General features: G+C 38.0%; 2 protein-coding genes across 3 annotated transcripts in view; both read right to left on the bottom strand.

Annotated features, from left to right (window-relative positions):
- Nucleotides 1–658: 658 nt before the first annotated feature.
- Nucleotides 659–5,248, bottom strand: LOC124390937 (nidogen-1-like). Its single transcript, XM_046857054.1, has 5 exons — nt 5,042–5,248; nt 4,675–4,832; nt 4,466–4,589; nt 3,928–4,040; nt 659–2,187 (listed from the first exon to the last, which is right to left on the bottom strand). Exons 1-5 carry the CDS (start codon nt 5,236–5,238, stop codon nt 2,057–2,059), a joined length of 723 nt encoding a protein of 240 aa, XP_046713010.1. The 5' UTR covers nt 5,239–5,248; the 3' UTR covers nt 659–2,056.
- Nucleotides 5,249–5,713: 465 nt separating this feature from the next.
- LOC124390933 (nidogen-1-like) overlaps nt 5,714–19,937 on the bottom strand; it is a 29,157-nt gene continuing 14,933 nt past the window's right edge. For both annotated transcript variants that reach the window (XM_046857048.1, XM_046857050.1), the window contains 12 exons: nt 19,377–19,514; nt 17,540–17,668; nt 17,246–17,389; nt 15,638–15,766; nt 15,344–15,487; nt 13,734–13,859; nt 12,267–12,482; nt 10,472–10,632; nt 7,172–7,298; nt 6,378–6,549; nt 6,011–6,168; nt 5,714–5,924 (listed from right to left, as the gene is read on the bottom strand). In XM_046857048.1, the coding sequence (XP_046713004.1) occupies nt 5,734–5,924; nt 6,011–6,168; nt 6,378–6,549; nt 7,172–7,298; nt 10,472–10,632; nt 12,267–12,482; nt 13,734–13,859; nt 15,344–15,487; nt 15,638–15,766; nt 17,246–17,389; nt 17,540–17,668; nt 19,377–19,514 (1,835 nt within the window). In that variant the 3' untranslated portion in view covers nt 5,714–5,733. The remainder of the gene's footprint in view (nt 5,925–6,010; nt 6,169–6,377; nt 6,550–7,171; nt 7,299–10,471; nt 10,633–12,266; nt 12,483–13,733; nt 13,860–15,343; nt 15,488–15,637; nt 15,767–17,245; nt 17,390–17,539; nt 17,669–19,376; nt 19,515–19,937) is intronic.

Below are 19,937 nucleotides of genomic sequence, written 5' to 3'. Positions count from 1 at the left end.
AGTGTAGCGTAGCATTGTGCGTTTTCCTCAGTAGTAGTGCTTCCACAAATGAATCCAAAAATTAATTTGTCTTATAAGTTGTGCTAATAGAAAAATCTATTTTGTATCTACGACCTACAGGGGGACATGGACCATCTTTCTGCTCTTTAGCCACCTTTAAAATGCTGCCTTTATAAAGAACCAACCTTCAGCATCAGATGGTCATAGATGTTAAATAAAAAGCCTAATACCAATTAAGATTAGCACCGTAGGTTTTACCTTACAGATGATTCAGCAAGTGATTTTTTTTTATTTTGTATGCATAAGCCAAGATGTGTTCTGAAGAGGAAGCTCACATCCCATGGGATGTTGTGTACATTCATATGTGGCAGGCTGAGCAGAAACATATGGCCTGGGAGTTATAGTTCTTGGACAGATAAGCTGTAGAAGACATTCGCCTGCGCAGGACAAGCTGCTTTTCAACACATCTGCAGCACACATAAAGCAGGCATGAGGAAGCACACTGTTCATACTCCAACAGCTGCCAGTCATCAAAATCACTTCTTCCGCCTGTTCCACATGGTTCTCACAAAACTACACATGCTGTCATCAGAGCCACTGGCACAGACCTTAAATCATGTGATAAAGATTATAAAAAACGTACAACAATGTACTAATCTTAAAAAAAAAAAAAATTTTTAATTTTATTTTTATTAGACAGCTGTATGAATTGGAAACTTTTCCCATCTCCTTTTCCCAGCTGCACAATCAACACATACATGGTTATCTAATGCATTACTGGTGAGTGTGTGAAGCCCCATATGGCGGATGAGGTCATGAAGGCCAACGCATTCCCCAGCGGTGCTCAATCCAGACGGACAGCACCTCGGCATCCGGCTTAAAGCTTGTAAACCTGAACATCTTCAAATAGTTTGTCAGTAATAAAATTAACACAGTTTCCAATTTCCCTCAAGTATAGTCGATCAACAAAGACATGCGTTATTTACTTTGAGGCTAATGATGTTCTCAAGTAAGAAAAGCTTGATGTGATCAATATCACAATGTATAACACAGGTCATTTTCAAGTCAAATTGGATATTTCTGTAAAGTAGGAGGGTTTCTACTTTATTTTTCTCTAGAGAATGTTGAAAACTTGAAACTATGGGCTGTAGTAATACCAAAGAAGATTCATGTCTTGGCTGATGACTACATTTGTAAATGTAATTTAGCCTGTTTTTTTAACCTGAATATGGTTTTAACATAGTGTGTCTATAGCCATTTACTACATATAGCCATTTACTTTTTTTTACAATTAAAAAGTGGTATTCTAAGAACAATACTGGAAAATAATTGTAACTATTATATTGATGTATGTAAATAATTCATATAGTGATAATATCCAACCCATAACTATCCCACCCCTTCTACCCCATACCCCATACAGTCAACACAGGAAAACAAACGTGGCAGTTACTTGCTCGCTATAATGCACATGTATGGCTATATTTTGTTTCCACATGATTTAAGACTTCACACATGAACTTCTCACTAAAGTCAATGGAAAGTATAAACCTCAATAACTAAATTACCACATAACCTGTTAATAGTATACATAAAATTTTAACTATACGAATTGTAATCATTTAAAAAAATCAACAAGATGACTTGAAACTTCTTGCCCCGGCTCACAGACCCCTGGATGTCCCCTTTTGGTCACAGTTGGAAAAAAAAGCACCATAATTACACGCTTCCTTCTTTCTGCAGTTCATTTCAGCTCTCTGTGCTTGCTCCTCTTCATCGAATTTTATCCTGAGATCTCCTTCTCTTACGGTTTACATAGGACTCCATATGATCTCCATGTCTAACTTCATTTATTCCTCTTTTACACATTACTACATCACATCTGCAATGTCCCAGGACTTTAGTGATGGGGGTGGGGTTAAATGACTGATAGGAAATGGATCTTCTCTCCCTAATTACAATATGCAATGTTTTCTTTGTCCTTGTATTATGTGTCACAGGTGTTGCTTTGTCCATGTCTCGTCGACACACCTGCTTGTCCATTATTCAGCCGCTTTCAGATATGACGATCCCTCTCAATGCAGGTGGGGTCCTGGGTGTCAGGGCAGCGGCAGGTAAAGCCTCCTGGCCGCGGCAGACACAAGTGTGAACAGCCACCGTTGTTGCTTGAGCAGTAGTTTCTTTCAGCTGGCAAAATAGTGCAATCAGAAAAGTGCATTGATTAGGAGTGGCAAAGATTTTTTTCACACTATTACAGTACAAAACTATGGGACATGCTGTTCTAGGAAGAGAATCAGCTAGATTTTTTTTGTTCATTATAACAGCAGGTTTTATTAAATCAGACAGTTAATATAAATTATTATTAATTTGTACTCTTTTAATTTGTTTACAGTTATTGCTTATTGTTGTGTGAATTATAGTACGGTACTATATATATATATATATATATATATATATATATATATATATATATATATATATATATATATATATATATATATATACACACCGACATACCCCATGTTCCTCATCTGCACATGTCCAAACCATCTCAATCTCTCACTTTGTCATCAAAACATCCTATATATCCTCTAATGAACTTGTTTCTAATCCTGTCCATTGTCGACACTCCGAAAGAAAATCTTCACCTCTGCTACTCAATGCCACTGTCTCTAAACCATACAACATCGCAGGTCTCACCACAGTCCTATAAACTTTCCCTTTCACTCCTGCAAATACCCTTCTATCACAAATCACTCCTGCTATCACTCTTCTTCACCCACTCCACCCTGCCTGCACTCTTTTCTTCACTTCTCTAACACACTCTCCATTACTTTGCACTGTTGACCCCCAGGTACCTGAACTTCTCCACCTTCTCCACCTCATCCCCCTGCAACCGCACCACTCCACTGCCCTCCCTCTCATTCACACACATGTACTCTGTCTTACTCCTACTGACTTTATTCCCCTTCTCTCCAGCGCATACCTCCACCCCTCCAGGCTCTTCTCAACCTGCTCCCTACTCTCACCACAAATAACAATATCATCCGCAAACATCATAGTTGACGGAGACTCCTGTCTGACCTCGTCCGTCAACCTGTCCATCCATTTTATGGAATAAAAAACAAATGGCATTTGTTTAAAAAAAAAAAAAAAAAAAGTTTGCCCCAATTCTAATAAGATGCTGTGTAAACTGCAACAAAAACAGAATGCAATGATTACAAATATCATAAAGCCATATTTTAGTCACAATAGAACATAGAAAATATATCAAATGTATCAAATAAATGAAATGTACCTCAAAAGTAAAAATTGCTAGAGGTTCATCAAACTATGAAAAACTGTCTACACATGGTAAAACACTTTCAGAATAATGATCCTTACCATAAAATTGCCAAAGACTTTAAGTATCTCATCAGCTAAATCTCTGTGCACTGGTGAAAATCCATACTGGATAACTGTGATATTCAGGCCCTTAGGTGGCATTGCATTAAAAATAGGCATAAATCTATAAATGGGACCAATTGAAAATTGGACAAATATGACAAAGAAAACCCAGGACTGTTAAGCAGCTAAAATCCTGTATCAGACACAAATGGGACAACATTCCTCTCCTGAAACTCCAGCAGTCTCCTCAGTTCCCAGACATATACTGAACGTTGTAAAAAGAAGAGGGGATGCTACAACTTTTTTTAAAACATGTTGCAGAAATCAAATTCAAAATGATCCTATTTACCGTTTCCTCAGATTTGTATTCTACAGTGAATAAAATATTGGTTTATGACATTTACAATTCAATGCGTTCTGTTTTTATTATATTTATAAAATTTTACACAGTGTCCAAACTTTTGATCACAAAATAGTCACAAAAATAAGCAACACTGGAGTGTCATTGTATCCTTAAATAAAGACTTAAAAAAAGCACACCTTGAGGGCATTGTGTGTACGAGGTGGTAATGCCGTAGAGACGTGATCTCTTCTGAGGGAGGAACTCATCCACCTCTTTCCCTGTCACTTGGTCCACAGATACCACAGCTTGCCTAGAAAGGCAACAATGACACACATAAGCACTCAGCCATGACCATATACAGCAGCTGAGCAGTTGAGGTGGAGGGACATTGATCTGTGGGTTAAAGGTTGAGCGAAGCAGCACATTCCAGCGCGAGCAAACGGAATTCCAAAGAGGTCAACATGAGAGCTGCCTCTCAGACGTGGCTGATTGTCTTATTTCCCCTGCACATTTATGACAGTAAAGCTGTCGAGTAATGAAGACTGAAGCATGTAATAAGGATTTTGTAAAAAAGATACTGATTCTACATGCATAGAATATTTCAGACGCAAGTGAATTATTTTGTAACAGTAACACTTCAGCTCTAAAGGGCTATCAGATTTTAATAATCAGCATTTAAGCACATTGGAAAATGAATTGCTTGGCAAAAAATACAGTATTTTTGTGCATTTATACCTTCTCCAGTCTGTATAGTAAAGGTTTCTTCCAGAAGAGACAATGCTAAAGGGGTACTGTAGTCCTTCCACCACCTTTCTCCTCAGCCGAGTGTACGGGTTAATGCACTCCACCTTACGTGTTCCTGCAACATACACACTTGAACTATTTTCCATATGAAAAAAATATATTATGGTTTTATTTCTGGTGCTAGTCTAAAACTTGCCAACCTGCATCTGCCCAGCACAGCTGCCTGGTATGTGGGTCAAAGGAGAGTCCATTGGGGAGTTCTATGTTATCATGCACAAGAACAACCCTGTCTGTACCATCCATGTTGGACATCTCAATCTTAGGCTGGTCTCTGTTCCAGTCTGACCAGTAGAGACGTCTGTGACATGAAAAAAGAAGGATGGAACAAGAGCTTAGTATAACAGATACGCTTTGGCCATTCACTTTATCAGGTACAACAAATCATGACAAATATTCAGTCTTTATTTTTCTTTCGAATTTAATTGTAGCAAATATCATTACGACCAAAAAAGAAAAATCACACACTATTTGTTTCAGATATTATAGGCATCTAAACTCCGAGCATACCCATTAACTGGGTCAGCAATGATGGCCCTGGGGTTTACAAGGTCAGTGTCAAAGAGCATGCGCCGATGCTGTCCATCAAGCCTGGACACCTCAATCCGGTCCAAGGCAGAGTCTGTCCAGTACATGTTTCTAGACAGGTGGTCGATTGCTATTCCTTCAGGACTTTCTAAATCTGTTGGCATTAACAAAAAGAACATATCTTTAGACGGTATTTATTTCTGCCATACCAAGTAAATAAATTTGGTACATGAGTTCCATCTCGGTGAAGCAGAACTCTACTAGAATAAGCCTTTAATGATCACATACACATTAAAGCATAGTGCAAATTTGAGTATCCCATCTTGCTAGGAAATAAAGATTAAGTGCCCTGCTCAAGGGCCCAACAATGGCAGCTTGGTGATGCCAAGGCTTGAGCCCCAAACTGTCAAACCAGTCACCAAAAGCATTAATTATTAAGGCACCAAATTCTTATCACATATTATTCATATTATCACTATTTTATAATAATAACAACAAACTGAAAAGCACCATGCTAAGAATTCCTCACTGTAAAAAAATTGAAGAATCCTTAAGTTATCATTAAAATCCAAGTGATTAAGATGTAATTCTACATGCATAGAATATTTCAGACGCAAGTGAATTATTTTGTAACAGTAACACTTCAGCTCTAAAGGGCTATCAGATTTTAATAATCAGCATTTAAGCACATTGGAAAATGAATTGCTTGGCAAAAAATACAGTATTTTTGTGCATTTATACCTTCTCCAGTCTGTATAGTAAAGGTTTCTTCCAGAAGAGACAATGCTAAAGGGGTACTGTAGTCCTTCCACCACCTTTCTCCTCAGCCGAGTGTACGGGTTAATGCACTCCACCTTACGTGTTCCTGCAACATACACACTTGAACTATTTTCCATATGAAAAAAATATATTATGGTTTTATTTCTGGTGCTAGTCTAAAAACTTGCCAACCTGCATCTGCCCAGCACAGCTGCCTGGTATGTGGGTCAAAGGAGAGTCCATTGGGGAGTTCTATGTTATCATGCACAAGAACAACCCTGTCTGTACCATCCATGTTGGACATCTCAATCTTAGGCTGGTCTCTGTTCCAGTCTGACCAGTAGAGACGTCTGTGACATGAAAAAAGAAGGATGGAACAAGAGCTTAGTATAACAGATACGCTTTGGCCATTCACTTTATCAGGTACAACAAATCATGACAAATATTCAGTCTTTATTTTTCTTTCGAATTTAATTGTAGCAAATATCATTACGACCAAAAAAGAAAAATCACACACTATTTGTTTCAGATATTATAGGCATCTAAACTCCGAGCATACCCATTAACTGGGTCAGCAATGATGGCCCTGGGGTTTACAAGGTCAGTGTCAAAGAGCATGCGCCGATGCTGTCCATCAAGCCTGGACACCTCAATCCGGTCCAAGGCAGAGTCTGTCCAGTACATGTTTCTAGACAGGTGGTCGATTGCTATTCCTTCAGGACTTTCTAAATCTGTTGGCATTAACAAAAAGAACATATCTTTAGACGGTATTTATTTCTGCCATACCAAGTAAATAAATTTGGTACATGAGTTCCATCTCGGTGAAGCAGAACTCTACTAGAATAAGCCTTTAATGATCACATACACATTAAAGCATAGTGCAAATTTGAGTATCCCATCTTGCTAGGAAATAAAGATTAAGTGCCCTGCTCAAGGGCCCAACAATGGCAGCTTGGTGATGCCAAGGCTTGAGCCCCAAACTGTCAAACCAGTCACCAAAAGCATTAATTATTAAGGCACCAAATTCTTATCACATATTATTCATATTATCACTATTTTATAATAATAACAACAAACTGAAAAGCACCATGCTAAGAATTCCTCACTGTAAAAAAATTGAAGAATCCTTAAGTTATCATTAAAATCCAAGTGATTAAGATGTAATTCTGTATGTAATGAAAAGTTTATAAATTCAAATCTTAGCAGTACCAGACTACCACTGCCAAGCAGCTTAACCCTAATAAGATTAAGGATAAGGGCTTCTGCTGAATGCTGTAAATGTAAGCAATGACTTATTATATTCAAACTGCCCTTTTTCTACTCTTCTGAGTTGATTGTAAATGAATCAGTGACCTTTTGAGATAACGATTGTGGGCTGGCCTCCATGAACGCTGGCTCTGCTAATGGAGGGCTGTGTGATGTCGGTCCAGTACACCATTTTGTCCACACAATCGTACGCCACAGCAATCACCACCTTATCCTGCAAAACACATCAGCATTGCAAATACAGTAATGATTAACTTTAGTTTGATTATCCTTAAAAAATGTATTTGACTAATTGACTATTTTGTTACTAGGAGTAAATGATGTAATATATGTTATGGTCGAAAATGTTTTGGTCAGACATTGTGCATTATGAGATGACTGCAGAATAGCTAGTCTGTGCGAAAGGAATTTTGAACATTCCAGAGTGGGTGTTACAAATTCAGTGGCATTTTGATCAACCATTAAAAGCCAAAATCTGGCAAATGGTTTTGCTTGACAATAATACATGTACAGAAACCTTTTTTCAACTAGGATTCATAATCCTAAAACCAATAAAGAATGTGGACTGCATTAATGGAGGTAACGTTTGTACAATGAAGAGACTTGTTGGCAAAACCCAAAATGTGGGCAAATCATTTGTGTCCCACAATAAATACACTTACAAATATGCATCAGTAATTCTTTAAACAAACAAATTGAGCAGAATTTAAACACAGGTTAAATGTATTTTATAACAATCTATGAGTATTTCACATGAATAAAGGATCCTGTCTCACTTTTCGATCAGCAACATTTACTTTTACTTTTAAGTTACCTTAACCCAAGGGTGTCAAACTCAGGCCCGCGGGCCAAACCTGGCCAGCGGTGTAATTATATTTGGCCCGTGAGATCATATCAAATGTGTATTAGAGCTGGCCCGCCAGTATATAGCGCATACACCGCTAATACTACAAATCCCAGAATGCTTTGTTAGTGCGTTAGTACTTGGAAAGCGCACCAACCAACCTCCAAACGGAGCTGATTGAACTCCAGAGTAGTGACACGCTCAAGTCAAAGTACAACTCTGTGTGTGCTTCATAGTTTCCATGTTTCCTCCCCGACACACTGCACAGACTCCGTGCCCAAGCTACTCAAACGCTCTCTGTGTTCACCAGCACATATCTATGTGAGAAACTGTTCTCTTTAATAAAGATGAACAAAACCCCACTCAGGAGTCTCACTGATGAACACCTTCATTCAATCCTGAGGATTTCCTCAGCTCAGAGCCTAAACCCCAGACATGATGCAGGAATCTGGCTTGAACCAGTGTGCATCAGAGTAAATCAGAGTGTAAAAACTGAGCTTGAATGAATGTTGTCTTTGTGCACTTTTTCTACTCCAAGGCATGGACTGTTAATGGTTAAAAGATTGTTTTGTTTTCTTTTTTAATTGAAGGAAATTATTATTATTTTTGGCCTGTAAAAAAAAAAATTACATTATAAAGGAATTTGAAATGCTACAGATAGAGAGAGACATAATAAGAAACGAATACCACTGATGTGTTTTATTTCAAATGTGTTTATAATATTAAACTTTGGTTGTTCCAGATTCAATGTTTATGCAAAACTAACATATCTGGAGAGACGGGAAAACATGCACAATTGCAGTCAATTTTTCATTAAATATTGAGTTTGGCCCACGACTTCATCCCAGTTTTTAATTTTGGCCCATTGTGAATTTGAGTTTGACACCTCTGTCTTAACACATTCATAATTTCACATGTTCAACAAGACATTGCATCATGTAAGTTTCTTGAAAATCATGGGAAGAAGAAAAATATGTTGTTTTTTTTAACAATGACAGTGTGATACTGTGTGAGTTATGAGGTCTCTCTGATAATACAACTCTGTTGCCCAAGTTTTTAAGTAAATGCCCTTAATTTCCACATACATTTAGCACAGATGCTAGTTAGCCTAGTGTGTTTTTGCTAATTAAATTCTAAACGTATTTGAGTCTTTTAAGAAGGGAACCCTGTGTTCCTTAGGTACTGTTAAGACATTTTAAAATATGTTTCCTTTTCATTGAATATTTAAACAATACAGTACAGGTAGTCGTCGATTTACGACCTACGACTTACGACCATACGACCACAAGCCGCGGTGTACGACAGTGCGTACCAGCTTCCGACAGCACTACCATCTCCGCGATTTTGAAAGATAAAGAAAGAATTCGTGAATCAAAATGGTGTAGATATGATACAAATGGCATAAAATGAACAAATACTACTTAAAGATTTGTATAACATCATATTACAGTACTGTACATATAGCCTACTCTACTTACCGGTCTGTCGGAACCAATCGTGGTCGTAAGTCGACGACTACCTGTAAATCCTAAACATTAAGCATTTTCTAAAGTGATCTCAGAGCACAGACATGCTCACCACCGCTACACAGTCATCATCCATAATTACAGTGGTGTCCCGTGGTTTGTTATTTTAGCTTATTGACCGTATGTTAAATTGAAATTTCAATAAACAATATCAAGTCCTATCCTGCCAGCTGACCCCACACCCTTCCACAGAAACAAGATCTGGCTCATGTGTTTCCTTTAAAGAAAATAGGAATTGCTTCATCATGGGCTGGAAAAATTTTTTAAAAACAAAATTAGATTAAACTTAAGGAATTGAAAATTAAGGAATGGCCTTGATAGTGTGTAACTGGAGCTTACTATATCGTCGGAATGTCACGCAATATCTATTTGCCACAAATAGGTTCAAAGGTTTATTTGCATTGACAATTCGCTCATGGTGATATGGGCTCATGGTGTAACCAGTGTTAAGTCTGTCTCTATGCATAATTTCAAGATTAAAGTGTAATATTATTAATCATGCCAATGATTAGGTTCCTAGAGCTACATTAGGCTAATTCTATTGATTTCTCTGTTTCACAAATTTGACAATACCACAGTTGGCGCAAGTTAAGTATTTTGTAGCCAAAGCTTCACTTGTAGCTCTAATATATTAATTAATGGCCAAAGAAACAAGCACTATATCTATATTAAAATTAAAATCTTTTTTTCCTCTCATCTGATCTGATCTTCCCAGTTCACATTTATAACCACAAGTGACACATAGCTGTAAAATGCATATTGATTTCTAAGAAAACTGATCCAACCAATCACCAATTTTACATTCCTTCATTATTGTTTGCCAGACTGCAGACACCAATCAGATATGTATTCAATCTTAATCCGCACTAAAAAATGTCAGGTGCAATTTTTTTTATGTCGAACTTTGGTGCCCTCCAGTCCTGAAAAATTAGATCAGTGTCATGTTATGGAAAATAATTGCGTTTGTTGATTCAAAAATCTAACAAGGCCCAAAGAATTCTCATAGCTGAAACTCACTGGTAGATGTAGCATTGTCTTAGTCTCCTCTTTCTTCATGTTGATGCCATCCAGTGGAATGTGATCAATTTTGCCATTCTGGGCAAACAGAAGGTTAGCTCCTGGTGGTGGTGGTCTGACATCCGGCCTGGTGGTGGGGCCAATAGGGACATAATCCTGACCTACAAGAAACCAACAAAATGATAAAAGCAGCATTGGGTTGTGATCTGAAATGTCCATCCTGTACATTTGTACAAGTGCTTTGCTACATTTCTTCTTTTAAAAACGAGGCCTTCTACTTCTTACTTTCAGGTGACAGAATAAACTCTTTTCTAATGATGAGGAGCCATAAGCATATATTATATAAGCATACACTCACCGGCCACTTTATTAGGTACACCTGTCCAACGCAAATTTCTTATCAGCCAATCACATGGCAGCAACTCAATGCCTTTAGGCATGTAGACATGGTCAAGATGATGTGCTGCAGTTCAAACCGAGCATCAGAATGGGGAAGAAAGGTGATTTAAGTGACTTTGAACGTGGCATGGTTGTTGGTGCCAGACGGGCTGGTCTGAGTATTTCAGAAACTGCTAATCTACTGGGATTTTCACGCACAACCATCTCTAGAGTTTACAGAGAATGGTCCAAAAAAGAGAAAATATCCAGTGAGCGGCAGTTCTGTGGGCGCAAATGCCTTGTTGATGCCAGAGGAGGTCAGAGAAGAATGGCCAGACTGGTTCAAGCTGATAGAAAGGCAACAGTATCTCAAATAACAACTCGTTACAACCGAGGTATGCAGAAGATCATCTCTGAACACACAACACGTCGAACCTTGAGGAGGATGGGCTACAGCAGCAGAAGACCACACCGGGTGCCACTCCTGACAGCTAAGAACAGGAAACTGAGGCTACAATTCGCACAGGATCACCAAAACTGGACAATAGAAGATTGGAAAAATTTTGCCTGGTCTGATAAGTCTCGATTTCTGCTGCGAAATTCGGATGGTAGGGTCAGAATTTGGCGTCAACAACATGAAAGCATGGATCCATACCGCCTTGAATCAACGGTTCAGGCTGGTGGTGGTTTGTAATGGTGTGGGGGATATTTTCTTGGCAACTTTGGGCCCATTAGTACCAATTGAGCATCGTGTCAACGCCACAGCCTACCTGAGTATTGTTGCTGACCATGTCCATCCCTTTATGACCACAGTGTACCCATTTTCTGATGGCTACTTCCAGCAGGATAACGCGCCATGTCATAAAGCGCGAATCATCTCAGACTGGTTTCTTGAACATGACAATGAGTTCACTGTACTGAAATGGCCTCCACAGTCACCAGATCTCAATCCAATAGAGCACCTTTGGGATGTGGTGGAACGGGAGATTCGCTTCAGGATGTGCAGCCGACAAATCTGCAGCAACTGCGTAATGCTATCATGTCAATATGGACCAAAATCTCTTAAGAATGTTTTCAGTACCTTGTTGAATCTATGACACGAAGGATTAAGACAGTTCTGAAGGCAAAAGGGGGTCCAACCCGGTACTAGTAAGGTGTACCTATTAAAGTGGCCGGTGAGTGTATAATATAATATCAAGCATCCCAAAGTACAATTCTAAACATTAAAATAAGAGATGTATGATAAAGCAAATATTCTATATATTAATTGTAAATTAGTGGAAATATCCAATTGTATTAGGCTAGCAAGACCAAAATGCTAATAAGCAGAAACACAGTAGAGGTGAGCGATATGACAAAAATCTTCCATCACAGTACACAACTTTTACAAAAGAGCACCAAACCTCTCTGTGCTTACATGAGGGTCTGCTGTCTGGTCCAGTTCTGGTTCCAGGGATTTCCTGGCCATTATGATACACGCACCAGCACTGGCCGATGCTCTCGTGGCACTGCATCGGCGTATATTCTCCATTATATTCACATGAAGGGATGTACTGGCCAACCGTCAAAACTCCTGTAGATGTGGCTGCCAGGGCTGTTTCTCTGTGTCGTTCGCATACAGTCTTTTCACGCACTAAAATGTACACACAGGAAAATTTGCTTTAAAGTACAAGTTTTACTTTGCTTTAGCGAAATGGTAAAATAAAGAACATACATAATGAAAGAAGTACTCAGGCAGATGAATACGATAAAAATTCCTTTGAAATAGTTACTATGCCCGACTCGCTATTTCAGACATTCTGTGGTACACCACACTCCAGACACAACACAACCATTTCCCAAACACAGTTTCCCATCATTATGCATACATGATTACACACATGCTTTTCCTTGCAACTTACAAAGCCAGATCAACATGTGTAAAATCAACACAGACAAGAGTAAAAACCAAATTCTGATCCCACAAAACAAAATCAGAAATGCACTCAAAGAACAAATGCCTCTTGCATAAGGATTCATAAAAAAAGGACCAAAACCTCAGGCGAAAGATGCAACTGTTAAGGCAGCACTGTGGGAAATCGGCCATGAAAACTCCTATAAAAAACAACAAGGCCCAATTTCCATGTTTTCCTGGAACTGTGTTTGTGCTACCGATCAAATTATCCATGACATTAAATATTTTAAACAAAATAGAAATTATTTAGAAAAGCTGTTGTTTTCTAATAGATTATTAATAGATACAATTATACTTTGAAGATGATTCCATACCTGAGCAAAAACCAAACACACCATATCACACAAAGATTAAATTTTTTTTATTTCGGCTACTTTTTCTAAACAACATTTTGTTGTTAAGATCATAATATTTTGCCATTCTTGGCTTGAAGTGTATTAATGCTTTGTTGAATTGTAGATTTCTAACTGGAAAAATATAGACTTTAAATTAGTTTATCAAAAGGGTTCAACTACAATCAAGGATAATGATCATGATGCTGGTAAACAACTCAATTCCAGGAGGACATGACAATAATCGATAATTTGATCGATAACAAGAAAAGCAGCCTGCATTCCCTCTGGCTTTGGGGTGGTCACGTATAACCAGATGCACAGAGCCTCACTGTCTGCCATTTTACATATCCGGCAAATTATTTACGGATGTTTATCCTTGATGTTATCTTCGTTTAGAATTGAACTGTAAATTATGCACTTATCTTGACTGGGAGAATTCCTGTTTGGGTTTTTACATTAGACTGATTTCTGATTTGTCCAGCTCTTTTTACATCTCTCTCTCTCCCTCCCTCCCTCCCTCCCTCCCTATCCCCATCCCTACCCCTACCCCTACCCCTCCCTATCCCTCTCTCTCTAACATACACACCATTCCTACCTGAATCAGCTGTGCACCTAAAGCCATCACCATAGAAACCTGCATTGCACTGACAGGTATAAGATCCTTGTGTGTTGTAACAGTTGGCATCTCTATGGCAAGGGGAAGTGTGGCATTCATCAATATCTGTAAAAATATGGTAAAAGAAAATAAAAAAATAAATTGCGTATAAATATGCACAAACGTTTGTATGCAAAAAAAAAAAACCCCACACATTGCAGTATCACTTTTTTCTATTTCTATTTTCACTATTTTCAAGTCGATAGAAAACACCACATGTAATGAAAAGACAATCAGTGGACATCTGTTGAAACATACTTGAGCTTGCAGTTTATTCCCGTGGGCTTATACAGGAATTTTTTTCTTTTGCAACATAGTTTGGGTTAGACCATGCAGACCTGCTACGTAGAGTTGAAATTTCACCACGGATGTTAAATGATTTCAGGGTGGATACAGTCCAAAAGCATATTTTGAACTACAGCAAGGAGTGAAGAAAGGAACGTGGGGATGGGGGATGGGGGTGGGGTGGTGGTGGGGTGGTGGGGGTCGAAGGAGAACAGCTGTGGGGCCTGTAGTCGAAGCATTTCCTTTCCCACTGGAGCATGGGTGCATACCATATAAAGCCTGGATTGCTACAGGAGCCTGTATTACTGCACTGATAGGGACACAGATTAGTAACAGGGTTTGCTATGACTGGCATAAAGGTACATTAGCTGTATAACAATGTCCACTCCCAAGACCTGGTTTAATTTTTTGACTAATAAAAGCAAGTTATTCAGTATTGCGTTCATCTGCTTTTTTCCTGCTGTGTGCTGAGGTCCAGTGAACACTGGGAGTAAGGAGGAAATACACCCTGGATGAAACATTAGTCCCACACACATTTATACACTTGTTTAAACTGTGGGAAATTTACAGTCCACCTAAAAGCATGTTTTTAGAAGGAAACCGGAAAGCCAGAGGGAAATCAACACGGATATGATGATAACATATAACACAAACAATAACCCAAGCTTAGGCTTGATCTTTGCTCTGAATATGACTTCCTCTCTATTTTAACCAATTTTCTCTTATTTTACAACTAAATGTATTTTATTTGTAGGGGCTTTTTTCAGCTTTGTTACTGTTCTTCCTCTGCGTAGCACAGTAATGTCAAGTCCTTGTATATAACAGTCTACATTTCTAAACTGTGATGAGTATTTAAGTGGAAACAATACAGAGCTGTGTGTCTGTTTTGTGTAAAGGCAATCACAAGAGCTGCTAGCAGCCCTTGATAGCAGACTAAGGATTTTTGACTATACATCACCATAGATCTGAAGAGCTAGTGAATAGAGGAGGCAAAAAAATTAACCCTCATCTATAAAGCATGTGGTTTACTGTCGCAATAGCGTGATTTGTCATATGGTCACATTTTCATTGCCATTGTTTGTTATTAATTCCCAGCCAATTATTTAAACTTGAATATTTGTTTTTGTTTTTATAAAGATTAGGCTGAATGTAACTACATACCCACTCGTTTGTTTTCTATTGCAGAGAACATATTTAATTATCTAAAGGAATTTTTTTTCTGCCGGTTGTTGATGTTAAAGTTTGTATCAAACACACATGCCTACCCTGGCATACTCTGCCATCTCCTGTGAAGCCAGGCAGACAGGAGCAGATGTACTCTGAACCACCAGTGTAGCTACAGCGGGCGCGTTCAGCAATGTCACAGTCGTGTGTCCCCCTCTGGCAGTGATTGATGTCATGGTGGACTTCTGAGCGGAAAAAACACAGACAGGCTGTTTAGACAGGAATGAACAAGCTACTTCCTGCTTCTTTAAGCTAGGTCAACTTTCCTGTAGTTGTTTGTAAAACGACAAAATGTACACACACACACAAACACACATACTATTTTTTGCACTTACGGACACAGGTGCGGCCATCGGCGCCAAACTGGAAGCCGTCCATACATTCGCAGCGGAAAGTCCCAGGATGATTATTACAGATGGCGTGAGCGCCACAGATCCGTGCGGCCTCGACACATTCATCAATATCTGTAAAAATATGGTAAAAGAAAATAAAAAATAAATTGCGTATAAATATGCACAAACGTTTGTATGCAAAAAAAAAAACCCCACACATTGCAGTATCACTTTTTTCTATTTCTATTTTCACTATTTTCAAGTCGATAGAAAACACCACATGTAATGAAAAGACAATCAGTGGACATCTGTTGAAACATACTTGAGCTTGCAGTTTATTCCGTGGGCTTATACAGGAATTTTTTTCTTTTGCAACATAGTTTGGGTTAGACCATGCAGACCTGCTACGTAGAGTTGAAATTTCACCACGGATGTTAAATGATTTCAGGGTGGATTCAGTCCAAAAGCATATTTTGAACTACAGCAAGGAGTGAAGAAAGGAACGTGGGGATGGGGATGGGGGTGGGGGTGGTGGGGTGGTGGGGGGTCGAAGGAGAACAGCTGTGGGGCCTGTAGTCGAAGCATTTCCTTTCCCACTGGAGCATGGGTGCATACCATATAAAGCCTGGATTGCTACAGGAGCCTGTATTACTGCACTGATAGGGACACAGATTAGTAACAGGGTTTGCTATGACTGGCATAAAGGTACATTAGCTGTATAACAATGTCCACTCCCAAGACCTGGTTTAATTTTTTGACTAATAAAAGCAAGTTATTCAGTATTGCGTTCATCTGCTTTTTTCCTGCTGTGTGCTGAGGTCCAGTGAACACTGGGAGTAAGGAGGAAATACACCCTGGATGAAACATTAGTCCCACACACATTTATACACTTGTTTAAACTGTGGGGAAATTTACAGTCCACCTAAAAGCATGTTTTTAGAAGGAAACCGGAAAGCCAGAGGGAAATCAACACGGATATGATGATAACATATAACACAAACAATAACCCAAGCTTAGGCTTGATCTTTGCTCTGAATATGACTTCCTCTCTATTTTTAACCAATTTTCTCTTATTTTACAACTAAATGTATTTTATTTGTAGGGGCTTTTTTCAGCTTTGTTACTGTTCTTCCTCTGCGTAGCACAGTAATGTCAAGTCCTTGTATATAACAGTCTACATTTCTAAACTGTGATGAGTATTTAAGTGGAAACAATACAGAGCTGTGTGTCTGTTTTGTGTAAGGCAATCACAAGAGCTGCTAGCAGCCCTTGATAGCAGACTAAGGATTTTGACTATACATCACCATAGATCTGAAGAGCTAGTGAATAGAGGAGGCAAAAAAATTAACCCTCATCTATAAAGCATGTGGTTTACTGTCGCAATAGCGTGATTTGTCATATGGTCACATTTTCATTGCCATTGTTTGTTATTAATTCCCAGCCAATTATTTAAACTTGAATATTTGTTTTTGTTTTTATAAAGATTAGGCTGAATGTAACTACATACCCACTCGTTTGTTTTCTATTGCAGAGAACATATTTAATTATCTAAAGGAATTTTTTTTCTGCCGGTTGTTGATGTTAAAGTTTGTATCAAACACACATGCCTACCCTGGCATACTCTGCCATCTCCTGTGAAGCCAGGCAGACAGGAGCAGATGTACTCTGAACCACCAGTGTAGCTACAGCGGGCGCGTTCAGCAATGTCACAGTCGTGTGTCCCCCTCTGGCAGTGATTGATGTCATGGTGGACTTCTGAGCGGAAAAAACACAGACAGGCTGTTTAGACAGGAATGAACAAGCTACTTCCTGCTTCTTTAAGCTAGGTCAACTTTCCTGTAGTTGTTTGTAAAACGACAAAATGCACACACACACACAAACACACATACTATTTTTTGCACTTACGGACACAGGTGCGGCCATCGGCGCCAAACTGGAAGCCGTCCATACATTCGCAGCGGAAAGTCCCAGGATGATTATTACAGATGGCGTGAGCGCCACAGATCCGTGCGGCCTCGACACATTCATCAATATCTAAGTGATAAGGAAGAATATTGTTAGCTATTTTAAGTGGAGACAGTTACATACTCTTTACAATACATTCCCACAGTAAAGCTTCCTGTGGAACAGTTTTACATGAAAAGTGTGGTACAATCTTAAAACATTGTTAAAAGCCCATAAAGCTCCAGTAAATCTTTCACATATTTATTATAAAGCATAATACCCTTTGCATAATGGATGTACAATGTTACTAATGTGCAGTATCTGTGGCTAGAAGAGAAAGTCTTAAACCACTGAAAAACTTCCTGTTTTTTCTAGTCATCAATTTGTTTTTGCCACGGTTATCTTGAAAGGCAATTATTAAAGACCCAAAGGAAACAAGGGGGACGAAAAATCGCAAAAACATATGCTATGATACAGATCAGTTTTTTACATTAATGGTCCAGCAATTTTTTTTCACCAGACACTCACACCAGACACAGGGTCTGTAATGAAAAAGTAAAATAAAAACAGCTATGACTCATTCTGGGCATCAAATCAATTACTAATTTTGCCTTAAAATATATTTAATACATTTATGGGTACATATTGGTACCAATTGTTCATTAATCTACATTCAGTAAGAATATGGTGGGAGAACCTAGGAAATACATCCCCATACCTCCCTGTTTTAGATCATTTTAATTCTACTTTGTTTTGAGAAAATGTTAATGTTAATAAAAACTTAATTAACTCATACTCACTCAAACTGAATTAACTCATACTCACTCAAATTTAATGAAGACCGAATCGTTTATGATTCATGGTTTGGCCCACAATGGTCAGATATATAATTAATAAATGATTTGCAAAAGCATTGACAATCATGTACATGCTGTATAAGTTGGACATTTTTAAAAAATCTTATTAGTACAGAAAAATATTTTCAACCTTACGATAGTTCATGATCTAAATTAGGTGTGCTCCTAAATTACTTATGGTTTTTGTTTATTAATATACATATGTTAGAACAAAGAACATTTGCATTAACAAACCTTTTGTGACATTGGATGAAAGAAAGAGATTAAAATAAAACTTTAGCTATGACGATGTCATATTAAAAAATGTTTTTTTTTTAAATAATTAATGACAAAAAATATAATGGTTCAGTGCTTTATTTTTATTTATTTTTTTATTTTTTTAGTTATATCTGAACTTAGACACACTTTAGCATTAAAGGCATACAAAATATATATCTGTGTTGGTATAAGAGAACCAGTAGTAATATTCATTCCATTGTTACAGCGAATCAGCAAAATGTCGCTGCGAGCCTAACCGGGGATAAAGCAGTCTGTATGAAATTAGTTTCTTTCCATTATCAGATGGCTTTCCAAAAAAGAGAGAGCTGAACTTTCTGTATATTGTAGTTTTTACATCATGTTCAGGCTATTCAGGCATCAAATTCAACTTTTAAAAATAAAATTTTAAATTACCATATGTTGGGAAGCCCATTAAGTATATAATACTAAGATTGAGTTTTGTTGTTCTTTGCATGATTTTTACAAAGCAATTATTTAAATTTTGCACATGATCAGATGTTTTCAGAGAGAATTTCACCCAGACATTTGCTCTCGGTCAGTCACAAACATATGGGCACTTTAAATCCTCAAATTCTAAACATATTCCTACACAGCTTACATACATAGTATAACACCAATTCACTGGCTTGGTTGGTTATATATCAAATGGATAGGAAACTCACCGTAGCATGCGCGTCCATCGCCTGTGAAGCCTGAAGCACACTGGCATGTGTATTCATTTCCATGTCCAGGGAGGCAGGCTGCATTGGTGTCGCATCCGTGTCTCCCAGTGTAACATGCATTCTGCTCCGGGGTTCCACCTAAAAACAAAATGCATGAGCGTTTGTAACTAAAAATCATTTCACTCCCATACATGAAATAAAGACACTCCAATATTTACTCAACTGTTTAAATATATATTTACTGTTTTTAAACCTTTATTACACATCCATAATAATTAAAATATTATATAGCCTTCAATGTGGTAAGATACACAGAAAAAAACTCAAACTGTATAAGACAGCAAAATCCAGACTCAAAGTTCAAATTTCACCACAAATCTTAAACTGAGCAAGATTTCATAAAAAAACACATTTCACTCTGCATTTAAAATTGTTTTTTAAAGCTTCCCAAGCATTAGTGCATTTGTTTTTTAGGTTTAATTACTGTTTTATATAGAACACCACATCTCATTGGTAACTACATGCTGCCTTCACACTTCTCAGCAGTTAAATAAAAGCAAA

The sequence above is a fragment of the Silurus meridionalis genome, chromosome 9 (assembly GCF_014805685.1).
Source record: "Silurus meridionalis isolate SWU-2019-XX chromosome 9, ASM1480568v1, whole genome shotgun sequence".
Classification (NCBI taxonomy): domain Eukaryota; kingdom Metazoa; phylum Chordata; class Actinopteri; order Siluriformes; family Siluridae; genus Silurus; species Silurus meridionalis.
Note: the sequence above shows the minus strand (reverse complement) of the source record. Positions and strands in the feature narration are given on the sequence as shown.